We start from the raw sequence: 19,836 nt of genomic DNA, 5'->3' as shown, positions 1-19,836 counted from the left end.
GTTGAACATGATAAGGAAAAAGGAACTTTTACACAAATATAATAGTATATAATCTAAAATACATAAGTAATTCCATCTCCAAGGACTAAAATAACAAAAAAAAAAAAAAAAAAAAGCAAGCAACAAAGAAACTACATAAAAAAATAAAAGGGGGGAGAAAAAGATAAAAAAGAGGGGTGGGCCACAAAAACCACACCATACAGCTCAGGGCTTGGAATATCTTGTGTTTCCTGCCTGTGCACAGTCAGATCTAGAAGCTGAGACCTTCCCTTTCTCCTTTAAGTTCAGAAACTTAGACTACAGCTAAAGGGAAGATATGGCACTATTTATTTTTGCCTGACTAGGGGATTCTGTAGGACCCACCAAACTTTGCTTAACTATATAAGAAAAATTGTAATGTCAGAGCCAATAGACTGCAACACAAATTCTTTTATCAAAGAATGCACGTGCTTCACTGCTGAAAAACTAGTGTCATGTAAAGACTTCTAAAAGGCTTGGAATATTATGAGTATGAAAGACTAAATGAAGCACTGAAGCATGCATTAAATTTCTATTGCCTATTCAATCAATATATTTTATTCTAAATTAAGTCCTATTCAGATTAACTGCACATACACATGCTTGGGGGAAAAAAAAAAAAAAAAAAGAAGTATGTTAATTTCACAAAAAGATTGGTTACAGGACATTTCCAGGATGAGATGGTCCAAACTGTGCTTATCCTTGAGAAAACCTATTAAACTTCATATTGAAATTCTGAGAAGTTGCATACTCACGTTTCCCCGAGGTTTCTCTTCCTGCTTTGAAAATCTAGTGAAATAGCTGATACTGTCAAAAACACTGTCAGAAAATGCACATGTAAATCAACCACACCTGCTCCTCCAATTTCTTATCTGCCAAATATCAAATTATATTTGAGCTCCTATTCTCATTAGAGTAATGAGACAACAGTCACTGTCTTTGGAAATAGGGAGAAACCCCACAATTTCTGAAGTGTTTCATTTCACTTTGGCAGCTAGACATCTATTACTTACAAGAGATTGTGAGGGATTTTTCCCCCTCAACATTAAAAGAATTTGAGTCCTCTCATTTGGAATAAAAAAATTTAAAAGTAAATAAAAAGCAGCAAGAACAAATCTAGTTGTGAAAAATACTGAAAAAAAAACCAAAACACACAAACAAAACCAAGAAGCATATAAAACACCTACATATATTTCCCAGGAAATTTTACTATATATAAAGATCCACTGTTTTTCCCCAAATGAGTAGTGAGGCCCTCTGCCATTTTTTAATAGTTGAGAAGTCCAGACAAGGGCCTACAGCTTTCTATAGACTGAACTGTGTCAAATTCAACAATATACATATGACTTTCTTCTGTATATCAAACACTCCATCTAATTAAGGAACTCTTTTTCTTCTTACTCAAATTACATAATTTCAGGAAGCAAAATCAGTTCATAAACATGTTTAATTTCCTGCATCTTGAGATTAATTATGAATGTGTCTGATTCTTCTTTGAGAAACCCACCTCAGAAATCTGAGACTTCCATCATCTACAGCATTTTACCACACTTCAAAGTAAATGAGTATTTCCCTGAACAGATTTTAGGTAAACTGTTACCTTTTACTGTTATTTATATTTATGCCACTCAACATCAAATGCAGACAGAACTGCACAGGTTCAATTAGCATGTTCTTAAATCACGTGCTTATGCAATTTAATGCAGACACATTTTTAAACCTTATGTCAAATTCCCATCTACATTGTTTAAGAGCAAAAGTCACATTTTCACATTGTGGCATCAAGAACATTATGTTCCAATCGTGCTTCTCAAAGGTAAAGTATGAGGAAAAAAGAATATTCTGGCCACATTACTGGAGGCACCGTGCTTAGCCAGCTGCACTACTTCAAAAAACAAAGACAGTCTCTAACTGAAGGACATTCTGCATCTCCTTATACAAATCTCTTCCTCCAAAGCCTGCCCTTCAGATGAAACTGGGTATTATCTTTCTTTGTGCCTAAACCACTTATGAAATGTCAGGAATAGAATTTAGCTGCTAAAGCAGTAAGAATGTTTATATCTATTTCACTACTTTATCTTTACTATTTTCACATGAACTAGTGAAACAATTCAATATTAGTACAATCCCATGAACATGGCACTTTTACATCTCTTACAGACAACAATTACAGCCTAGAAAACATTCAGTTGACATAATGGTAAGCAAGTGACAGTGAAATATTTTGAAAATTCAGTAAAACTATTTAACATCTCTCATTCTTGTTTCTCACAGTGCTCCCAACAACAACAACAAAGTTCTAATTTCTCCTCTTTGTTTAGTCTTTAAAAGTAATTTTCCCTCTAATGAATGGAATGGGAGGAAAGGCAATGACAAATATGGTTGGGATTTTTCAACATTCATTTCAGGTACAGAGCTCTTTCTTCCCTCACAACCACCAAGGAATTAAACATTTTTAAGAAAACTAGTGTGGAGGGGAATCATCTCTATTAAAGACTTCAGCGTTTTTCTCTGAATGGATTAAATAATTTCATTAATTTTCCCCAATGACCCAGACCATGAATAACAAGTAATATCCCTTACTTTCCAGAAGATGCACTATAAAACATGTTTTTGTAAATTACGCTGGAAAAAATATTTTCTGACTAAAAAGTTTTCAAGTAGTTCTATGGCTACAATGTTGCCTAAGGCCTTCAAGTCTGCATCTGTTGTATAAATAGAAATATTTTATTTCACTAGAGAATTGCACAAATAGTCCAATGTCAATGTAGAAGTCCAATCTTGTACTACACTATGAAGCTACAACCTTTATACATGTATATTGCTTTGCATTTTCCATATTGTTGGCCTTTATTTTCTTCACCCATGGGTAGCCATAAAGTTAGAAAATTAAAGAGCTAATTATGGAAGCACCCACTATTTAAATATTTGTTTCAATATTCACAAAGCACCTGGACAAACTAATACGATAAATTAGCAAGCTGTTTTGTAAGGTTACTAGGGAAGAAATAAAAGCTACATCAGACATGTCAAAGATATGGCAACAGAACCCAGAGGAGACTGTTCCAAAAAGCAGCCCTACTTCTAGATTCCACAAACAGCACTTGACATTCCACTAAGATTCATTTTAAAGAAAATGCCTGTCCAAGTAAGAATAATGATGGGAGCTTTTCCCATGGGGAGAAAACACAAATAAGCTTCTACTTTACACTGATGTGTGTTCCACACTGCATTAACTTGTCTCCTTCACTTCCCAAATAAATCCAGGCAGCAGCTCCACAACAGGCTTCAGGTGATCATGCTGAAGCTCAGTTGCAACTCTTCCTAAGTCCATCTTCACTGGACTGCTTTTTAAATTTTTTTGTAAATATTGGATGTATAGAAATTTTAATTTAAACTCTCACAGTCTAAAAGTATACTGTAATTCCTTTTCTACAGATATCTCATACAATTTTGGTTTCAGAGAACTGTGAAATCACCAATTCCTCCTTCTTCAGGGGGAAAAACAAAATCTGTGCTTCAATTCAGAAATATAGAAACAGAAACAATAGTAAACAGAAAGTATAGTAGAAACAGTGTATCCATGATTAAGTCCTAATATTTTCAAACAATACACTTCAACATAAATACTGATTTGATTTTGCTACATCCTATATCTAAAAATAATTAAATCTATTTAATAAGAATCTTATCTAAAAATAAGAATATTATGCTCTAGCATAATAGCATAATTGAAGCAATTAGCCTTTAGCAAATATTCTCAGAAAGTAAAATTCAAATGAACAGCCAAATGGTCCATTCTGTAGATGATCCTCCATAAATTATATCCTGTCAATTCAAATACTGAATTTGGTAAGTGTTATATTAAAATAAATGGATCTTGTTTTCTGAACTGACCAAAATTACTAAGAGGTTCCATACATCGCTACTTATTTCTCAGATGGTTAGGCATATTGATAAACCCAGATGTGCACAATATGTGCCATTATGCCTTGAAAGGACTATAAATACACTCCCAGAAATAACCTAAGCCAATGACATTGGCCAGCTGGTCCCTTATAAAATGCAAGGGTAAACTCTAAAAAATACCATAAAAGAAATAAATTAAGTCATCAAACAGTGTTGAGTAAGTTCTTCCACTATATTGAAGTAAAATATATTTTATATTATGTATGTTAGGTTTTGGTCCCCATTGTTGGTTTGTATCTGTGTTCACATAGAGCCCAGTAAAATCAACACAGGCCAATCTCTCACTGCAGAGGTGGGAGCAGAGAACTCTGGCTTGGGAGATTTTCAGTCTTGATACTTATTTTGGAACTAGAAGCATGACTTTAAGGCTTTTCATTTATAGTTTCATTTTTAACACTGAAGATGTCAGGAAACACTCAAAATGCCATGTTTTAGAAAACAATCACTAAAAGACTGTGAATATGGCAGCTGCATATAGAGGACACAGTGCTAAAAGCAGCAAGGGAACACACTTTCCAGCTATTGATAAAAGTCAGCAACTAACACAAACAAAAGTGAAGAATGGTATTTTTAGGAAAAATAATCAAAACACTCTTTTGCAGAACCAAACAATACAGTGGCAATTAACTCACCTCAACTTTTTGGTGTAGAAGAGTCGATTAAGAAGTGCAATCCGTTTTCTTTTCCTCCATTCCCTCTCCCATCCAAATAATTACTCTAATAGCCCAAAATTGACTCATGGTAAAATATCTCTTAACCAAAGTAAACAAAGACACAAACTCTTTTTCAGTTTAACCCAAACTAGCTAAAAAGTTTCACTGAGATTCTCTGAATTTTTAATTGGGATTTAAATTCCTTTAGCTTCTAGTTTATAAGTAATGTGCATTCTAAAAAGAAAACTAATCAAAATTACATAGGAGACTTTGTTTACTGAAGTGAACTCCACAGAAAACCCTTGCATTTTAATATTTGACAATGCTTTTACGCAATTATGTTTAAATAAAGTGAAAAACTAAAAAGTTTTTTAATCTTTAAACCATAGATATCATCTGTTTTTATCTGATATGTAACTGTTCACAGGTTTGAAGGATTTGTATGCCAATTAAAAAAAATATGAAGAGAATATAAAATCATTATTAGTCTATTAAATATATCACAAATCTCGTTGCATAGCCAATTCAATCCTGTCTTTGATTTGGTTCTGACCACTCTCTACCTTTTTAACACTTATTTTCCAAGTTTGCTTCTATTCTTCCAAGCACAATTTTGCTTTCAGATAAAATAGGTCTATAGTTTTAACACCTAATATGAAATTCATCAATTCATTGTTTGTAGTTCAAAACCATGGGGCTGGAGTAGTGAAATAGGCTGGGGACTGGCAGTTTTTCTATTTGCTGTCTCTGTCTCCCTCTTGCACTGGTACTTAGTCTGATGTTTTACAGAGAATATTGGGATTGACTCAGTGCTGATGCAACAAACCAATCAAAAATCCTCCACTAATGCTGGAACACAGTGCTTCTTAAAAAACATTCCTTAAAATAAAAACAGAAAATCATAGAAAACTTACAAGTACTCTGCCAGTTAATGTCTGGGCAGATATCATGACTCCTGCCCAATCCTTCACAGACGTCATCCATCCCACTTCTGCTGCCACATTCTCCTCTTTTTCATCTGTTGGTTTGCAGGCTCCATCTGCCTGTGTATCTCCACCACCATTGATCTTCTGGGCCTCCTGCAAAGTATTTGGGTTAGTGTTAATGTTTAGCAATTTGACAGTGAAAGCCAGTATATAGGTAGGGCCAAGAAATGCATAAAAACTGGAAAATCTATCTTTCTGCATCCCTGCTAGGTGAAATTATGAACCTACTTGGCCACTTCTCTTTAGAAATAAAAGAAATAGAAACGCTCTTTAAGGTACCAAACTAACTAAAAAATAATACTCTCCTTGACATTACATCTTCAAAACATATACTTAGCCCCAATATACTATATGTTCCTTCTTTACAAGCAATATAATTGACAACAGCTCTATATGCAATTACAGAGTTACATATAAATGAATTTGTCAGACACATACTGAAAGACCTTTTGATGTATTAGCTCAAAATAATGCATACTAGGTGTGAACATAATTTATGTACAACTTTAATTTCCTATCACTAGAATTAATTATTTGAGTAAACCTTCACAGAGAAGCATGATGTAACTAGACAGCAATTATCAAGTGTGAGGGGAACAAAATCCATCATAAAGAATCTGCAGGGAGCTACCACGCTATCAGTGAACCTGTGTTTCAATGAAAGTGTTTAATATATCACAGGAATTATTCTGTCAGTAAGTAGCTCTCACAGGATGAAGAGCTAGAAATTAGAGGAGCCTCAGCTGCACCAGGCTCACTGACGAGTCACATGCACTGGAATTCAGATCAGTCTCTCATGGATGCTGCAGCAAGGATGTTGTGCTCTGTAACTGCCTGCCATGTGCTACAGTCATGGGTGCTGCACAAACATCAAGGGAAATGATAGGAAAAGCCAGCATGGATTGTACAGTGTTTAAATCATATTGCATGCAAAGTATCAGACTGTGCTGTGAGCATGCCTTTGGTGACAGCACAATGCTAATGACTTCCTGAATACTTGACAAGTTAGGCTAAACAAAAACAGGAGAGGCAGCAAAATCCAGTGGTGAAGCAAGTCCTGAGCACTACATCTGCATGAGTGTTCCAAGCACTCTGCACAGACCAACACCTTGAAAGATCTTGTTTATAGATTACTTGTATGTAGGCCACTAAGCAGGAAATCAATTGCCATTAATCCCCTTTGGGATATCTTCCATACAAGCACAGATGCTTGATGCTGGTTATGTGTTTATTACTACAGTAGAAATGCTACCCTGAGGTGGTCAAAACCCATGGCTGTGAGACGGCCTTGAGGACACATCCAGACATAGGGGACAGGCACTTCCTGAGGGTAGCACTGAACTAATAAAGCGATTTCATTGAATCTGTCAGCAAAGAACAGTGGAACAATGCTAAAAATGTAATATGAAGACCAACAGTTGCTCTTAGAGAAGCTCAACATTGCAACTTAATTAGCTAATCAGATTCTCTTTTCTCTGCTAGTTTCCCTCCCAGAAAGCAGGCTCCATGTTCTTACTAGTGATTACAGCACAGTGTGGAGTTACTACATCGATAATAACAAATTATTCAGAGTTACAACAGTAATTCAGTACACTTCCCAAGCAAATAATGCAACAGAAGTTTAAAATTACTTTGTATTTGCATAACTGGACCTCATTCACTGACAAATTTGGATGCAGTGAATCAGATGTTTTGCATTGAAAGATGTATCCTGCGCTGCACACGCACAGAGCACAACCTACAGAAATGAGCTCATTGCAGAGGACAGCGATGTACGACACGGAGGGAAGCGTTTCCAGCAGAGCAACGCTTGGCTGGAGCCAACTGGTATCACAAAGCCGTAGAGATCATTCCCAAAGGAATCACCACCATCAGAGTTTCGATTATAAACCAGGAAAGAGAAAACTAGGCTCTATACTCTAAACAATTTTGAAGCTTAGGCAACCTAGACATCTGCAAGGCCTCACTGGTCCTAGCTGCCGTCCCCAGGCTCTTCCCTCACTCTGATGCCCTTGGTGGCCCAGGACACCACTTCAGGTGTCCTGGGCTCCCACAGCCCTGTCATTGCCAGCCAGTTCCCCTTGCTGGACCCACAGGCTGCTGTCCCCAGCTGTCCCCGGGCCACGGCCTTGCCCCTCCACCCCAGCCATGGCACTGGGCAAGGCCCTGGCCCATGGGACCCCACAGTCCTGACAGCTACAGGCTGCTTAAAAATACTACACATGCCATTTCTTTCCCTCTTCCCACCAGTTTCTCTGCCTTTTGTAACTGCTAGAGCTTGTCTTTCAGAACTGTAAGCTTCACACACCAGATTTTGCACCATGGTCCTCCTCTGCATTGCACAGTGAGCTTTCATACTCTGTACAAGTTTATACTGAATGAATTAATGTGGTTTTCATAGTAAAGGAAGTATAATTATCTCTTCCTCTCAGATAAGAAACTGAGGTGGTGATTAGGTGCCTAACTCAGTCACTAGAGAAGTCATTGGCAGAATCAGTGTGAAACCAGAGTCTTTTTTTATCATTTCACCCAGCAATCCTTGTTTAAAAGTGCATGGATGCACACCTGCTAAAAACACACAACTACAGATAGTTGAACAAAATGCTGAATGAAAAAGTCCATTTTATGTTAGTGAATTTTTAAGTATTGAGGTTAGAAAATTCTTTTATAGTGTATATGTTCTTTACCCCCAATCTTTTTGTCAAAAATCTGATTGCTCATAAAATATTTTTAAAAAAATTAAAATTTCCTAGCACTCAATGAAATAGTAGCAAGTTACTTAACTGAGGGAGAAAGGTAGCTTTTATATTTTGAAAAGGTTTTCATAACCTCCAGTTCTTTTGCTGTATTGCCTTTTGGTTGCCAATAGAATAGAGCAGTTAAACATGATAAACCTACTCAGTATTTGATTCTCTAAAGGTATTAAAGTCTGTAATACATTTGAATGACTATATTCCTGTATTTATACTAGTTATTTCACCTCTATTTAAATCTCCCACCCATATTATTTCTTAATTAAAATTTAAGTAAAACAATCATCCCCTGCCAAGTATGATTTGGAACAACATCTCATGATCAGCCTAGCTCTTGCCATTATTGTAGCTATAATTAATATGCAGATTAGTTGCTGTTATGTAATATTTGTATTCAGTTGGGATATTTTATATTTTTCATCTGCATGGCTAGCTTTTTATCTTACTTAATTGGCAGTTAAGTATTAGGAAAAATTTATCCCCAAGTCATTATGCAATTTTGCAGAGATTACTAAAGGAGGTTTTAAAGGCTGCTTTTATCTTTTAATACTGAACACAAAATTCAGTCCTATTATTAAGTGTATAGTCTTGTTTCATTGCTATTTCCTCATCTCAAAGCACTGAGTAACCAACACCAACACCTGAAAAAGATGCTTAAAATAATAACCTGACAGTGACGATGCTTGTTTAATAATTTACAAGTTCAATATTACAAGTAAGGGATCTTTTCCCACTCTGCTTACCAGTTTTCATTATTTTAATTACTTGATGACAAGAACCTGCAGGTAGATTAAGTGAGAAGCAGTATATTTCCTGAACCTAATGCCTAAATGGAAGAGAACATGATGAGAAGGCGTGTACAGGTATCAGTACTCAGCATTCTACCAATGGTTTGATACAGACCTGGACCAGAAACTTTAATGGTTTGTCTTCTATTTTCAGCAATAAATATTGATTTAGATTACATAAATTATGGGATTCTTGAACACAGACACCTTAAGGAAGAACACAAAAAGGCAAAATTCACCTAAAAACAGTTAACAGTTTTCAAAATGTGTTCCTGCCTGTTCCATTTTACCTCTAAAATATCTCTACAAACATAGAACCAAGGCACAGACACCTCATCCAAATCAGGACAACATAAAACCAGAAAATCATTATGAAAATTTAAAATATCATCTAAGAATAATCTGTCTCTTTAAAAGCCCTAAAAACACAGGAGACCATGAAGACAACCAGGAAAGTACTCTCTGATGTACAGTACTGAAAAAACTTGGTATCTTGTTAAAATATGTTAAAAATCATATGAAATAGGCAGTCAGTGGGAGGGAGAAGACTTGGGTTGGAGTGTGATGAGACAAAAGGTTTGATAATCTCATTTATCTAACATGTAGCTGAATATCACACAAAAATCATTAAATATCACCTGTAGTCAGATACAGAGCATTGAGTCACTCAGGAAAAAGTAGTATGCTCAATTTTAGCAGATGTTTAAAAACAGTAGCACCAATGAGGCAAACACACTATCGGCCTTTGAATTCCACCCTAGATAACATGAGATGAGAAAGAGCCTGTCAGAATGGCAGCTGCTTCCAGATTAAAGCATGCAGTAGTAAAACAGTAAGAAAATATAGTTTGGAGCAGTTAGGAAAAGGCTCCTTTAGATAATGATGCCAGCAAATAGCAATTATTTCTCTATTAACTGCTTTTCAATTAACAGCATTGCATTCCTAGAGCTTGCCATCTTATGAAATGTTTTATATCACATCAACAACACTATGATAATGGCCATTCTTACAAATTGGGAATCACTATTTATATTCCCTTCCTTTTCATTCACCTGTTTCCCCAAAGCCACCAAGAGGTGCTATGTGAAAAGGAATAATGTTGCATATGAGACTATTTCTACTTTCTCTTGGGCAAATGTCTAAAACACTGTGTTCCAAATTATTAGACTCATATCAATAATTTAATTCCATGTCCTTCAATACATTCACTCACCACTTTTGACCCCTCCAAACAGGGGCCTTAAATTTATATAAAACCACAATATTATGCTGCATTCTCCAAAGCTGGGCAATGTACAGTGAATGTTAAAGCTCCAGGTACCTACTGAAAACATTGCCATGGCAGATGTCTTGTCAGATACAGTTACCATCCACAGTCTCCATCTTAATAGTTACTAAGTACCAGTTCATCCAAGGCTAAAAACAAGCAAAACAAAAAAACCCTGCAGCTGTTCACCTGTTCTAGTGCCGTTTAGGAAACACAAGTTTTCACTGGAATATTAATAAACAAAAAGAATGGCAATATGAGAAATGAACAGCTTTATGGAGACTTCCAAACCCCTTGGAAGAGTTGTAGCAAAGAGAAAGCAAAGGCTAAACTAAATAAATGTGAGGTAAGAGCTACTTCTAAACTGGCCTATCGACAGCATTTCTTCGCATATTAGGTTACATTGACGTCAGTTATCATAATGTAGCTATGGTTTGACTTGTTTCAAAGGATTAATTATTGATACCCAGACACACATTATTTCTTTCACTGAATAAAAGAACCAGAATGATCTGTGGAAAACATGGCTGATGAGATAACCCAGCATTTTGCTGTCATAAAATATTCACAAGCCATATAAATTTGGTGTTTGCAAATTTGTAAGACTAAGAAAAATAATGCAAAATAGAATACAAAACTCTTCTTATTAATTTTAGACTGAGATGTTATACTCTATTTTCTGCATTCCTGAGGGATTTCTGAGAAGTATCTTGCCAGTCCTTACTTACAACCAGAGTCTTACTTTCTGTGCTGCCCAGAAGAAAACCCTTTTTTTTTTTTTATTCTCTTCTTGCAGTGACCAGCTTCTCTGTTGCATTTGTGCAAACCTTCAGTAATCCTCACAGATTTCATGTTCTGCACCCTTCATATTTCTGGTATGGGTTACTTGCATAAAATTCCCTTTTCACATCATTGCTTTGATTGACAAAAATTGCTGCAGTAGAGAAATTAATTCTAAAACCTTGACCTGAGAGACAAGAGAAACTAGACTGGTAAAATATAGTGTTCCGCCCATGATCCCACAAATAGTACAACAGTCTGTCAAATGAAGGGTTCCTGGGTATGGTTCTCACTTAAGAATATGAAACAGCAGACACCTACGTTATCTGAAATCTGAAGAAAGTACAAAAAGATTCATTTCAAAGATTAAAAATTTCTACACATTAATGGAAGTGTTATAATGTAACACTTTCATTGATATAAAACAGTATTCCCAAATAAATGAAAAACTGTCTGGCAGATTTCCATACCAGCCTAAGAATTAAGAGGCATGCTGGACGTCCCTGTTCTGTCATCAAATTTTGAAAGTCCCCAGACACACTGTCTAATATCTTCCTGTCTTCACCCTGCAGCTATAAAACAAGAGCACCAACAGTTGCATTGGCTTCCTATAAAGATGAATATATGTAGGATTTTAGGTGTATTGTTATTATACAAAGACAATGCAGACATAATCCAAGTGGAATCACAAAGTAAGACACACTAGAACATACTGGTAAAGATTGTTAAGACTAGTTTTATAAGAAAATTAAACATATTAAGAGAGATGTGTAAAAGAGAAGCATTTAAGAATTCCAGACAACATAGGGCAATGAAAAAGAACAGAAAGTAATTTCAAATTTACACATGTTCAAAGAGACAAATGGTGCTTTTCAAAAAGATGATTGGTTCAATTTAGCAGGAGTTTTTATCAATAGTTATGTAAGCTTCCACTATAAGTTTGGGTGAATAATTTCATATAAATTTATTGATAAAAATAAGACAAAAGTCTTCTTTTGTAGCTTCTTACTCTGCATGAGACCACGCTGTTAGAAATAACCCGTGAACTTAAGACTGCGTAATAAGTGAATCTACTGTCTGCAATATATAAGTAAACAAAACAATAGGACAAGTCAGAGATATACAGGTTAAAAGTATTCACTGAAAATATTTCACAGACTATCAAACTAATACCTAGCCCATAAATTTATTTTCCTTGTTTTATAGTTAACAGAGCATTTCTTATTAATTTCCTCTACTAATACCAAATTATTACCACATTAAAATAGTCTCTGAAGGTTCTTTCAATTATAAAGTAGGAGACAAGAGGGCAAATGAGCATTTCACTTTATTAATGGGGGCATTACATTTAAATGAAATGACAAATTTCATTATTCTTTGGTCCCTACACACCACAGAAATATGTGCATTAAGTAAAACAGACAATTACCATGTAAGGCATTAGTCTTTAACTGTATTTTCTGTGGTTCAAGCCTTATATTGAGATCATTATTTCAAAACATATTTTCAAAATCCTTTAAGTAGGTTAGCCTTAAATATGATAGAAACTAAACTTGCAAAAATATATGAAGCAATTTTAGATGGGACTGAGTTATTGAAAATATAGAAAATATATTTAGAATATAGAAAATATAGAAAAATATAGAAATTTCCTTAATAGAAAAGCACAGAGTAGGACATAAAAGGTGCATGTATTTTCTGTTATCCTCCTATTTGGTTTCCTCCCACCTAACAGAAGGCAAATCAAAGTAAGCATACAATTGAAAATAAAATTGATACAGACATTGTCATGAAATGAAAACTGCCAAATTACCTATATCCTATCGAGTGAGAAATATCTGTCACAGATGACAAAACACTTTCAGTAGTTATCATAAAGTCTCAAAGTGCTTTAGAAATGGGAGAAAAAAGTCTCAAAAATGAGAAAGAAGTACAAAACAGTGGGGAAATTACCTAACTTGTTTATCTTGATTACAGGAAGTACTTTAGTTGATTGCTTGTAATTTTGTTGTTGTTGTTGTTAACACTGAGTAATACACAGTTCCAAGATTTTCAATCATTACCTCTTGGCGCTTTTTTTTTTTTTATTACCATGAAAAGACGTAAGATAGAAAAATAATACATTTATTTTTTTTCTAATTTTAAGAGAATTTAAGAGAATAACTTGTAAATCTTTTCTGATTTATAGAATCTAGATTACAAAAGTTTTTTTTTACAAAATAACTATGTGATAAATCCATCAGTAAGAAAACTAATGAAATAACTATTCACTGCCAGGAATAGTCAATTAAATAAGACATTAAAATGTTCCAAAAGTAGAAAGTTTATTTCACTGAGAGATATACTCAAGCATCATTTACAAAATAAGTATCAACCAGCTTTGTCAGTGCAGTCAAACTTCACTTTTCAACTTTTTCACAACTTTTCAGTTGTGTCTTTTTCTCCATCCTGCTCAACTGCAGAAGAGAGGTTTGTACCCATTAGCAAACAGGATGTTTTCATTCATTGCATTAACAACTTTGTAATCCTCGCTCACATGTGCTATCAGAGGTATCCAACTGAAGGAGATACAGACTGAACTACAGAAGCAAATTGTTACCCTCTTCTGTGAAGTACAGAATAGCAAGGCAGCAACCACCTGTGACTAAAACTCCTGCTCAAAATCACATTTCTATTGCCCAAAAATCATAAAGAATCTGTGGATTAGGAAAGGCAGTGCCTAGCTTAAAGGACAAAGCACAAAGTACTATAGTTACTCCAAAACAGGAATTTTGGTCCTTACATAAAATGAATTAACCACTCATTTCCTTGGCTGAAAGAACAGGTTTTCACCTCAGAAACTTGCTGACAGGAATTTGAGAACTCCATTTGACTCAAATGAAACATTTTCACATGAAAGGGATGCACTTAAACACTTGCATTTTCTTTATATGTAAAATAGCAAGTTACCAATATTTTATGGAAATATTGGTAATCTTCAATGCTCAAATAGAATTTATTTGCATATATATATTTATAAATAGATTCATGATTTTTCATAAGGTTTTAAAGATACTACCATAAAAGATGAAGGAGAAAGGCTGTGGGACAAAAATAACTGAGAGACTCACAAATATAACAGGTTGGTAATGTCATAAAACACACATATAACAACAATTAGAAGAATGCCAGAGAAGCATTTTATCATCTGCCAAATTCGATAAAAGAGTAATCTCTACGGCATTTTTGATCCATATAACATTTAGTCTCATTGTATTAAAATCATAAAGGAAAGCACAATGAATTAAAGGCATCTCTCTGTAGAATATAATGCCATATCTAAGCCTATCCTGATGCAGGAAAATAAGTTCCAGTATGCAGAACATAAATATTTAAAGAGCAGCAGGTTTTAATTAAGTAATTAAAACTGTTTACTAGCACACAACACTTCTCACTTAGAGATTACAGAGAGCCATGGAGCTTTCAGACTGCAAGAACTTGGTGCAGGGGGGAGTGCAGGAGTCTGGAGCAAAGATATACAGCTCTACTTCTCAAAACATTGAAAATGTAGATTTACTGCTATTTTAATGATTACTTTGAAATAATTATATTAGTCCCAGTATTTCCCTCTAGAAGATCAGTTACATCACATTGTCAGAAATGTGTAAGTGCTACTATTTAATCAAGTAGATATGACTTTATTTTTGACCCCCTGCTATGGAAACAATTTTGTGTAATGTGAATCTCATTACTCCCTCGCATAAACAGCAGACAGAAGTTTTTAAATCAACGAGGAATTTTTCTTCTTTCAGGTTACATTTCTTTTAGGTACCTTATATTTCTTTGGTTCACTTACTAGACACCAACTATCAGCATCCAAATTATCCAACATCAAAACCTGTAGACTACAAATACAGCATCTGACATTTATGGTACAAGGAAACACACACCATTGCTCCAAATTTACAGACACTGAAATCTAAGAGAGAGAGAGGGACTGATAAATTTCTATCTGACTTGCATATTATATCACCATTAATTGTTACTTATGCTATATAGAATGCAAACAAGCTCAGTGATTTCTCTTTAACTTTCTTACCTTCATCACCTTAAATACCAGGCATAACTTCCAGCAGCACAGAGATCCTCTCCTGCTCTTGTGTGCAGTGATGCACTGCTAGGAATTGATGCATGACTTTGACATTGAACATTGCCGTTTTAGGCAATCAGAAGTCGAACTAGCGGAAAATAAAGATACATGGTGTCCATTCTTGGCTCTCATAATGCATCCTGTCTGAGGCAGGATTGACTCTGACTGTACCAAAACTTGTAGGTGAAGCTCCTACTCTGATAGGTCATTTTCTAAATTAAAACAGCAACTCTTTGAAGCTCCTCAGAGGCCTGAGTGCTCAGAAGCAGCCCTGGCAGAGTTGCATTAGTAGCACAGGGCCACTGAGATGCTTAAAGGCAGTCACTGTTCTGTCTCATGAGTCTGCAGTTTTTGGTTTCAAAATTTATCAAACCAGCAGATGCAGCATATGTTACAAAAATATGTTACCTCTGAACACTCACTTTACCTATAAATTATGCATGACACAGCAGGCAGTTATTGTCACCTGAGCAGAAAAGGTAATGAACAGAGGTGAGAGGATAGGTCAATTTAAATTTCTAGCTGTTTTTGTAAGATTAAATAAGAATAAGAAGAAATCAAAGTATAACTACTGTTATATCATCAAAAACAATATTGAATTTTAATTTACTTGATCTTCATTGGAGCAAAAGTTGACAATGGCAGATAATACAGTTAAGGCTACTACAGAAATTATAGAAATTTTCACCTTGAATGCCATTTGTTTGTATCTTGCAATTCTGTGGTAATGTGATAATGTTATTATGGGGCCTAGAACTCCAATTTTTTCTTTTAAATTTTATATTAATTATTTTGATAAGGACTTTGTAGCAGCATAAAGATTGAACAGTTCAGCAAAGCAGGCTGTCATACTTTACACTATTCACAAAATGTGTTTTACTGCATTTACTCATCAATTTGAAACTGAGAGACCTTCTCCATTTACCATGCTGCATAATTACCTCACACAGCTTTTCAAGATGCAGGTGCCCCCTCCCATAATTTATCTGTGAATGAGATTCATTGACAATCCTATGCAAGCATCACATGACATTAAAAATTTTACCTTAACTACCTCTTAAAAGAAGAAAGGGCTTAATTAAGCCTTAGTTAAAAAAAAAAAAAAAGTAATGAATCATACATCAGTAATTCACATCTTCCAAGTATCTGATTCTAGTTTATTCAGCAACAAGACATTGAAGTAATACATGTAACTAGGAGATGCATTTGAGAAATAAATAATATCTTTGCATTTCAGATTCAGCTGTAGGAAACTGGGGTAGAGGAAGGCATGAACTGTAAGTTCAGCTCTTTTTTTGAGTTCAGAAGTATGGCTTTTATCCTCACAAAGCAGTTTAACAAAGAAAATGGGATCTGCGGGTTACAAAAGCAGAAGTCTGAAGCATCATGAATCCCATTTTGTCTGCAGATCTACAACTCTAAGAAAAGGATTCAAGGATGTTTTCCTCCTGGTCACTTTCCAGTTCCTCACTGGTGTCATGAGATGCACCCCATAATTCAAATACTTCAGTTTTTTAACACCAATAATGTGCCCAATAAACTAAAAGTGATGTGTAGTTTTTATCTGATGCCCACATTGGCAATCACTATTGCCTAGAAGCATCTAGTAACACTCAACCCAAAAGATTTCTTGCAAAAAGATTTCTGAACAAAATTAACTTCCTGTGATGGAAGCTTCTTCCTTAAGACTAAATCATCAGATTTAGCATCAGATTTTTGTACTGTGGTGTTTAAAGAAAATTTGACTTCAAATGTATTTTGAAGGGCTCTCCATGGAAACAGTCTTCATGTTATTGATTAGGTCAACAGGAAGAGCTGTAAAAATTTAAATGGAAAATTGTTACTTTCATTCACTTTTAACTTTTTATGGGATTCAGAAATGATGAAACAATTCTATTTCCTCTAAAAACCCACAACTATTACCTATAAAATTAAGTTGGAATCCCTCAGATCCACAGAAATCTTTTCCTACACAGATTTCTTCTCATGCAGATAACCTCAGTATAAGAGAAAACTATAAACTAAGCAAACTCCAATCTCTATTAATATTTCATAAAGTAAAGCATGTTTTACACAAAGTTCTAAGCAATGACACACAACAAAGGCTCATGGGGGGGAAAAAACCCATACACAGCAAAACAGTAAGAGCTATTTTGTATCAGCTTTTTTTCCTATAGCTATTGGCTTCATCCATCACACACACCAACAAATCTACACAACTCCACTGCTTCTTCAGGTCGCAAAGTGATCTTTGTGAACTACTATTTAAGTAAATAAATACCTCATTACTTCATTACCCCACCTCATTACTTCTCCTGTTCTATGATCTCCAGCAACTTTTTTGCACGCATGGTGGTAAATGCAGTCTCCTTACCTCTCAAACAATTTATGAAAACAGAAACAACTGCAACAGAGAGAAACACTGGGCCCTCATACTCTTCTCTCACCAGAAAGATTCTATGTATGTTTCTCATTACAATCAGCCACAGCAACTGTCATCATATGAAAGTAAACCCTGTGAAAGTTCCTAATGTCTTTTGTTAAGCATAGTACCAGTCAGAAAAGGAAAAAAAAGGAGCCTAGATGTTTTCTTTACAAGGGCTGTCAGGCACTGGCACAGCTTGCCCAGAGACATTCTGGTTATCCCATCCCTGGAAGTGTTCAAGATCTGGTTGGATGGAGTTTTGAACAATCTGGTCTATTAGAAAGCATCCCTGTCCATTGAACTGGGATTGGAACAAGAAGATCTTTAAGTTCCCTTCTAACCCAAACCATTCTATGATTTTACTATCCATCTCTCTGGATAGTACCATCTCATATGTATTATAACCTAGATAAAGGGGTTGTAAAGATTTTGGAGCACCATACAGAACTAAGCTCACAATGTCCAGAAGTATGGAAGTGCAGTATAAAGCTAGTACTTCGTGTGCCAGGGTCCGAGTTGAAGGCAAGCTGAATATGAACAACGACGTGTCCTGGCAGCCAAAGGAATGTATATCCTAACACAGCTGGGATTGAGTAAAGAGCCTCTGAGCTTGCAATTAGTTCAGCAGAAGGGGTCTGGTGACAAAGAATAATATGTTAAAAGATTTATCATCTAAGCTGTTTTTTCAGGAGATAGGGAGGTATCATCCTTCTTAATTTTCTTCACTTTGTTTGCTTGATTTGGGAATGGGGATTTTAGCTAAAAATCTCCAATGCTTTCAGAGAAGCTTCTACTATTATCATCAACTGTGGTGGTTCTGAGTAGTGAAAATATGATCAACATCTGCACACACACTCTGGATGAAACCCTGCCAACCTCCTAGGGTGACAACAGATGTTTTTGTTAGTTCTCATGTCTCATAGGAGCCAACCCAGGGAAAGAGTCAAAAACTGCAAGTAACACTGACAGCAGGAAGAATACTGGTCCACTGGCCACTGTGGTCAGCATTTAACCACATAATTCCTCATAGGAGTGAAGACACCAAATTATCAAAATGGTTGCACAGCCTTTCACTGTGCCAGAAAGATTTTATTGCTACAACAAAATAAAAACATGATTCTAATGAAAATATAAGATTAGGCTGGGTCTAAACCCAGTAGACTGTGTGGCTGGACTATAACTGGGACAATGGAATAATAAGAGCTACCAGATAGAGTAATCAAGCTCCAGAAGGAGGGTGAAAGTTCATTGTTTTAAGCATTTAACTGTAAAAGCAAGCATATGGGAACTGCTGAAACAAAAGACAGTCTCAAATATGGCAGGGAAAAATGGCGAAAAACAGAATTAATCAAGCCCCACATATTTATGCTTGAAGTAGGGGAAGTTTCCCATCATAACTGAGATTCTTAACTGCATTACATGAGTCACTTCATCTTGTAGGGAAGGGGGTATGAATACAAATCTTGTTCCTGGCAACCAAATTAGTGCAAAGGCCAGGCTGACAATTAACTCATATCAAGAAAAGGGCCAATTTCTTGCAAAGACTATACAGAGCTGTTGACAATTAATTCTAATTTATTAGCATAGAGCTTTGAGAGTTTGCTTCCTCCTGTCCTAAGTCACCCAGCATCCCAGTGATGGTGACATCTCTGCCTTGCTGTGCTCCAGACCCTGAAGCCCAGAAGAAGGCTTTATTTCATTACTCAGAGATATAGCAACAGTGGGATTTAATAAAGTGATCATCAATCATCTAAAAAAATACATTTTTAAAAATGTATGATTTTCTGCTGTGCTCTGCACTCCCCATAATCAGAGTGTTCTGCTGGAATCTAAGTGGGGAAATCTTTTCATCAACACAGGCACATCAATTATGAGAATGTCAGCCCTGCTGGATGCCAGATTCAAACTGTTGTTAGGCAGGCTGTTTATGAGACAGCTAGAGCAAAACAGTAGAAAAGTATAAAAATAAACTGAATATTTAACAGAGAAAAAGTAATGATAGAATTATATACTTGAACACAAATTCCAACTCATTGTAATAAAATTCTTCCCTCATTCCCTCAGTGTG

The 19,836-nt window shown here is 35.5% G+C and overlaps 1 protein-coding gene across 1 annotated transcript in view; it reads right to left on the bottom strand.

Moving 5' to 3' along the window:
- Positions 1–4,003: 4,003 nt before the first annotated feature.
- The window catches only part of LOC107206567 (calcium-activated potassium channel subunit alpha-1), a 120,177-nt gene continuing 104,344 nt past the window's right edge, over positions 4,004–19,836 (bottom strand). Inside the window, exons 2-3 of the mRNA XM_015632461.1 lie at positions 5,555–5,719; positions 4,004–4,096 (exon numbers count right to left, since the gene is read on the bottom strand). Coding sequence (XP_015487947.1) covers positions 4,004–4,096; positions 5,555–5,719 — 258 coding nt within the window. The remainder of the gene's footprint in view (positions 4,097–5,554; positions 5,720–19,836) is intronic.

The sequence above is a fragment of the Parus major genome, chromosome 6, assembly GCF_001522545.3.
Source record: "Parus major isolate Abel chromosome 6, Parus_major1.1, whole genome shotgun sequence".
NCBI classification, from domain to species: Eukaryota; Metazoa; Chordata; class Aves; order Passeriformes; family Paridae; genus Parus; species Parus major.
This window is presented reverse-complemented; position numbering and strand designations above follow the sequence as displayed.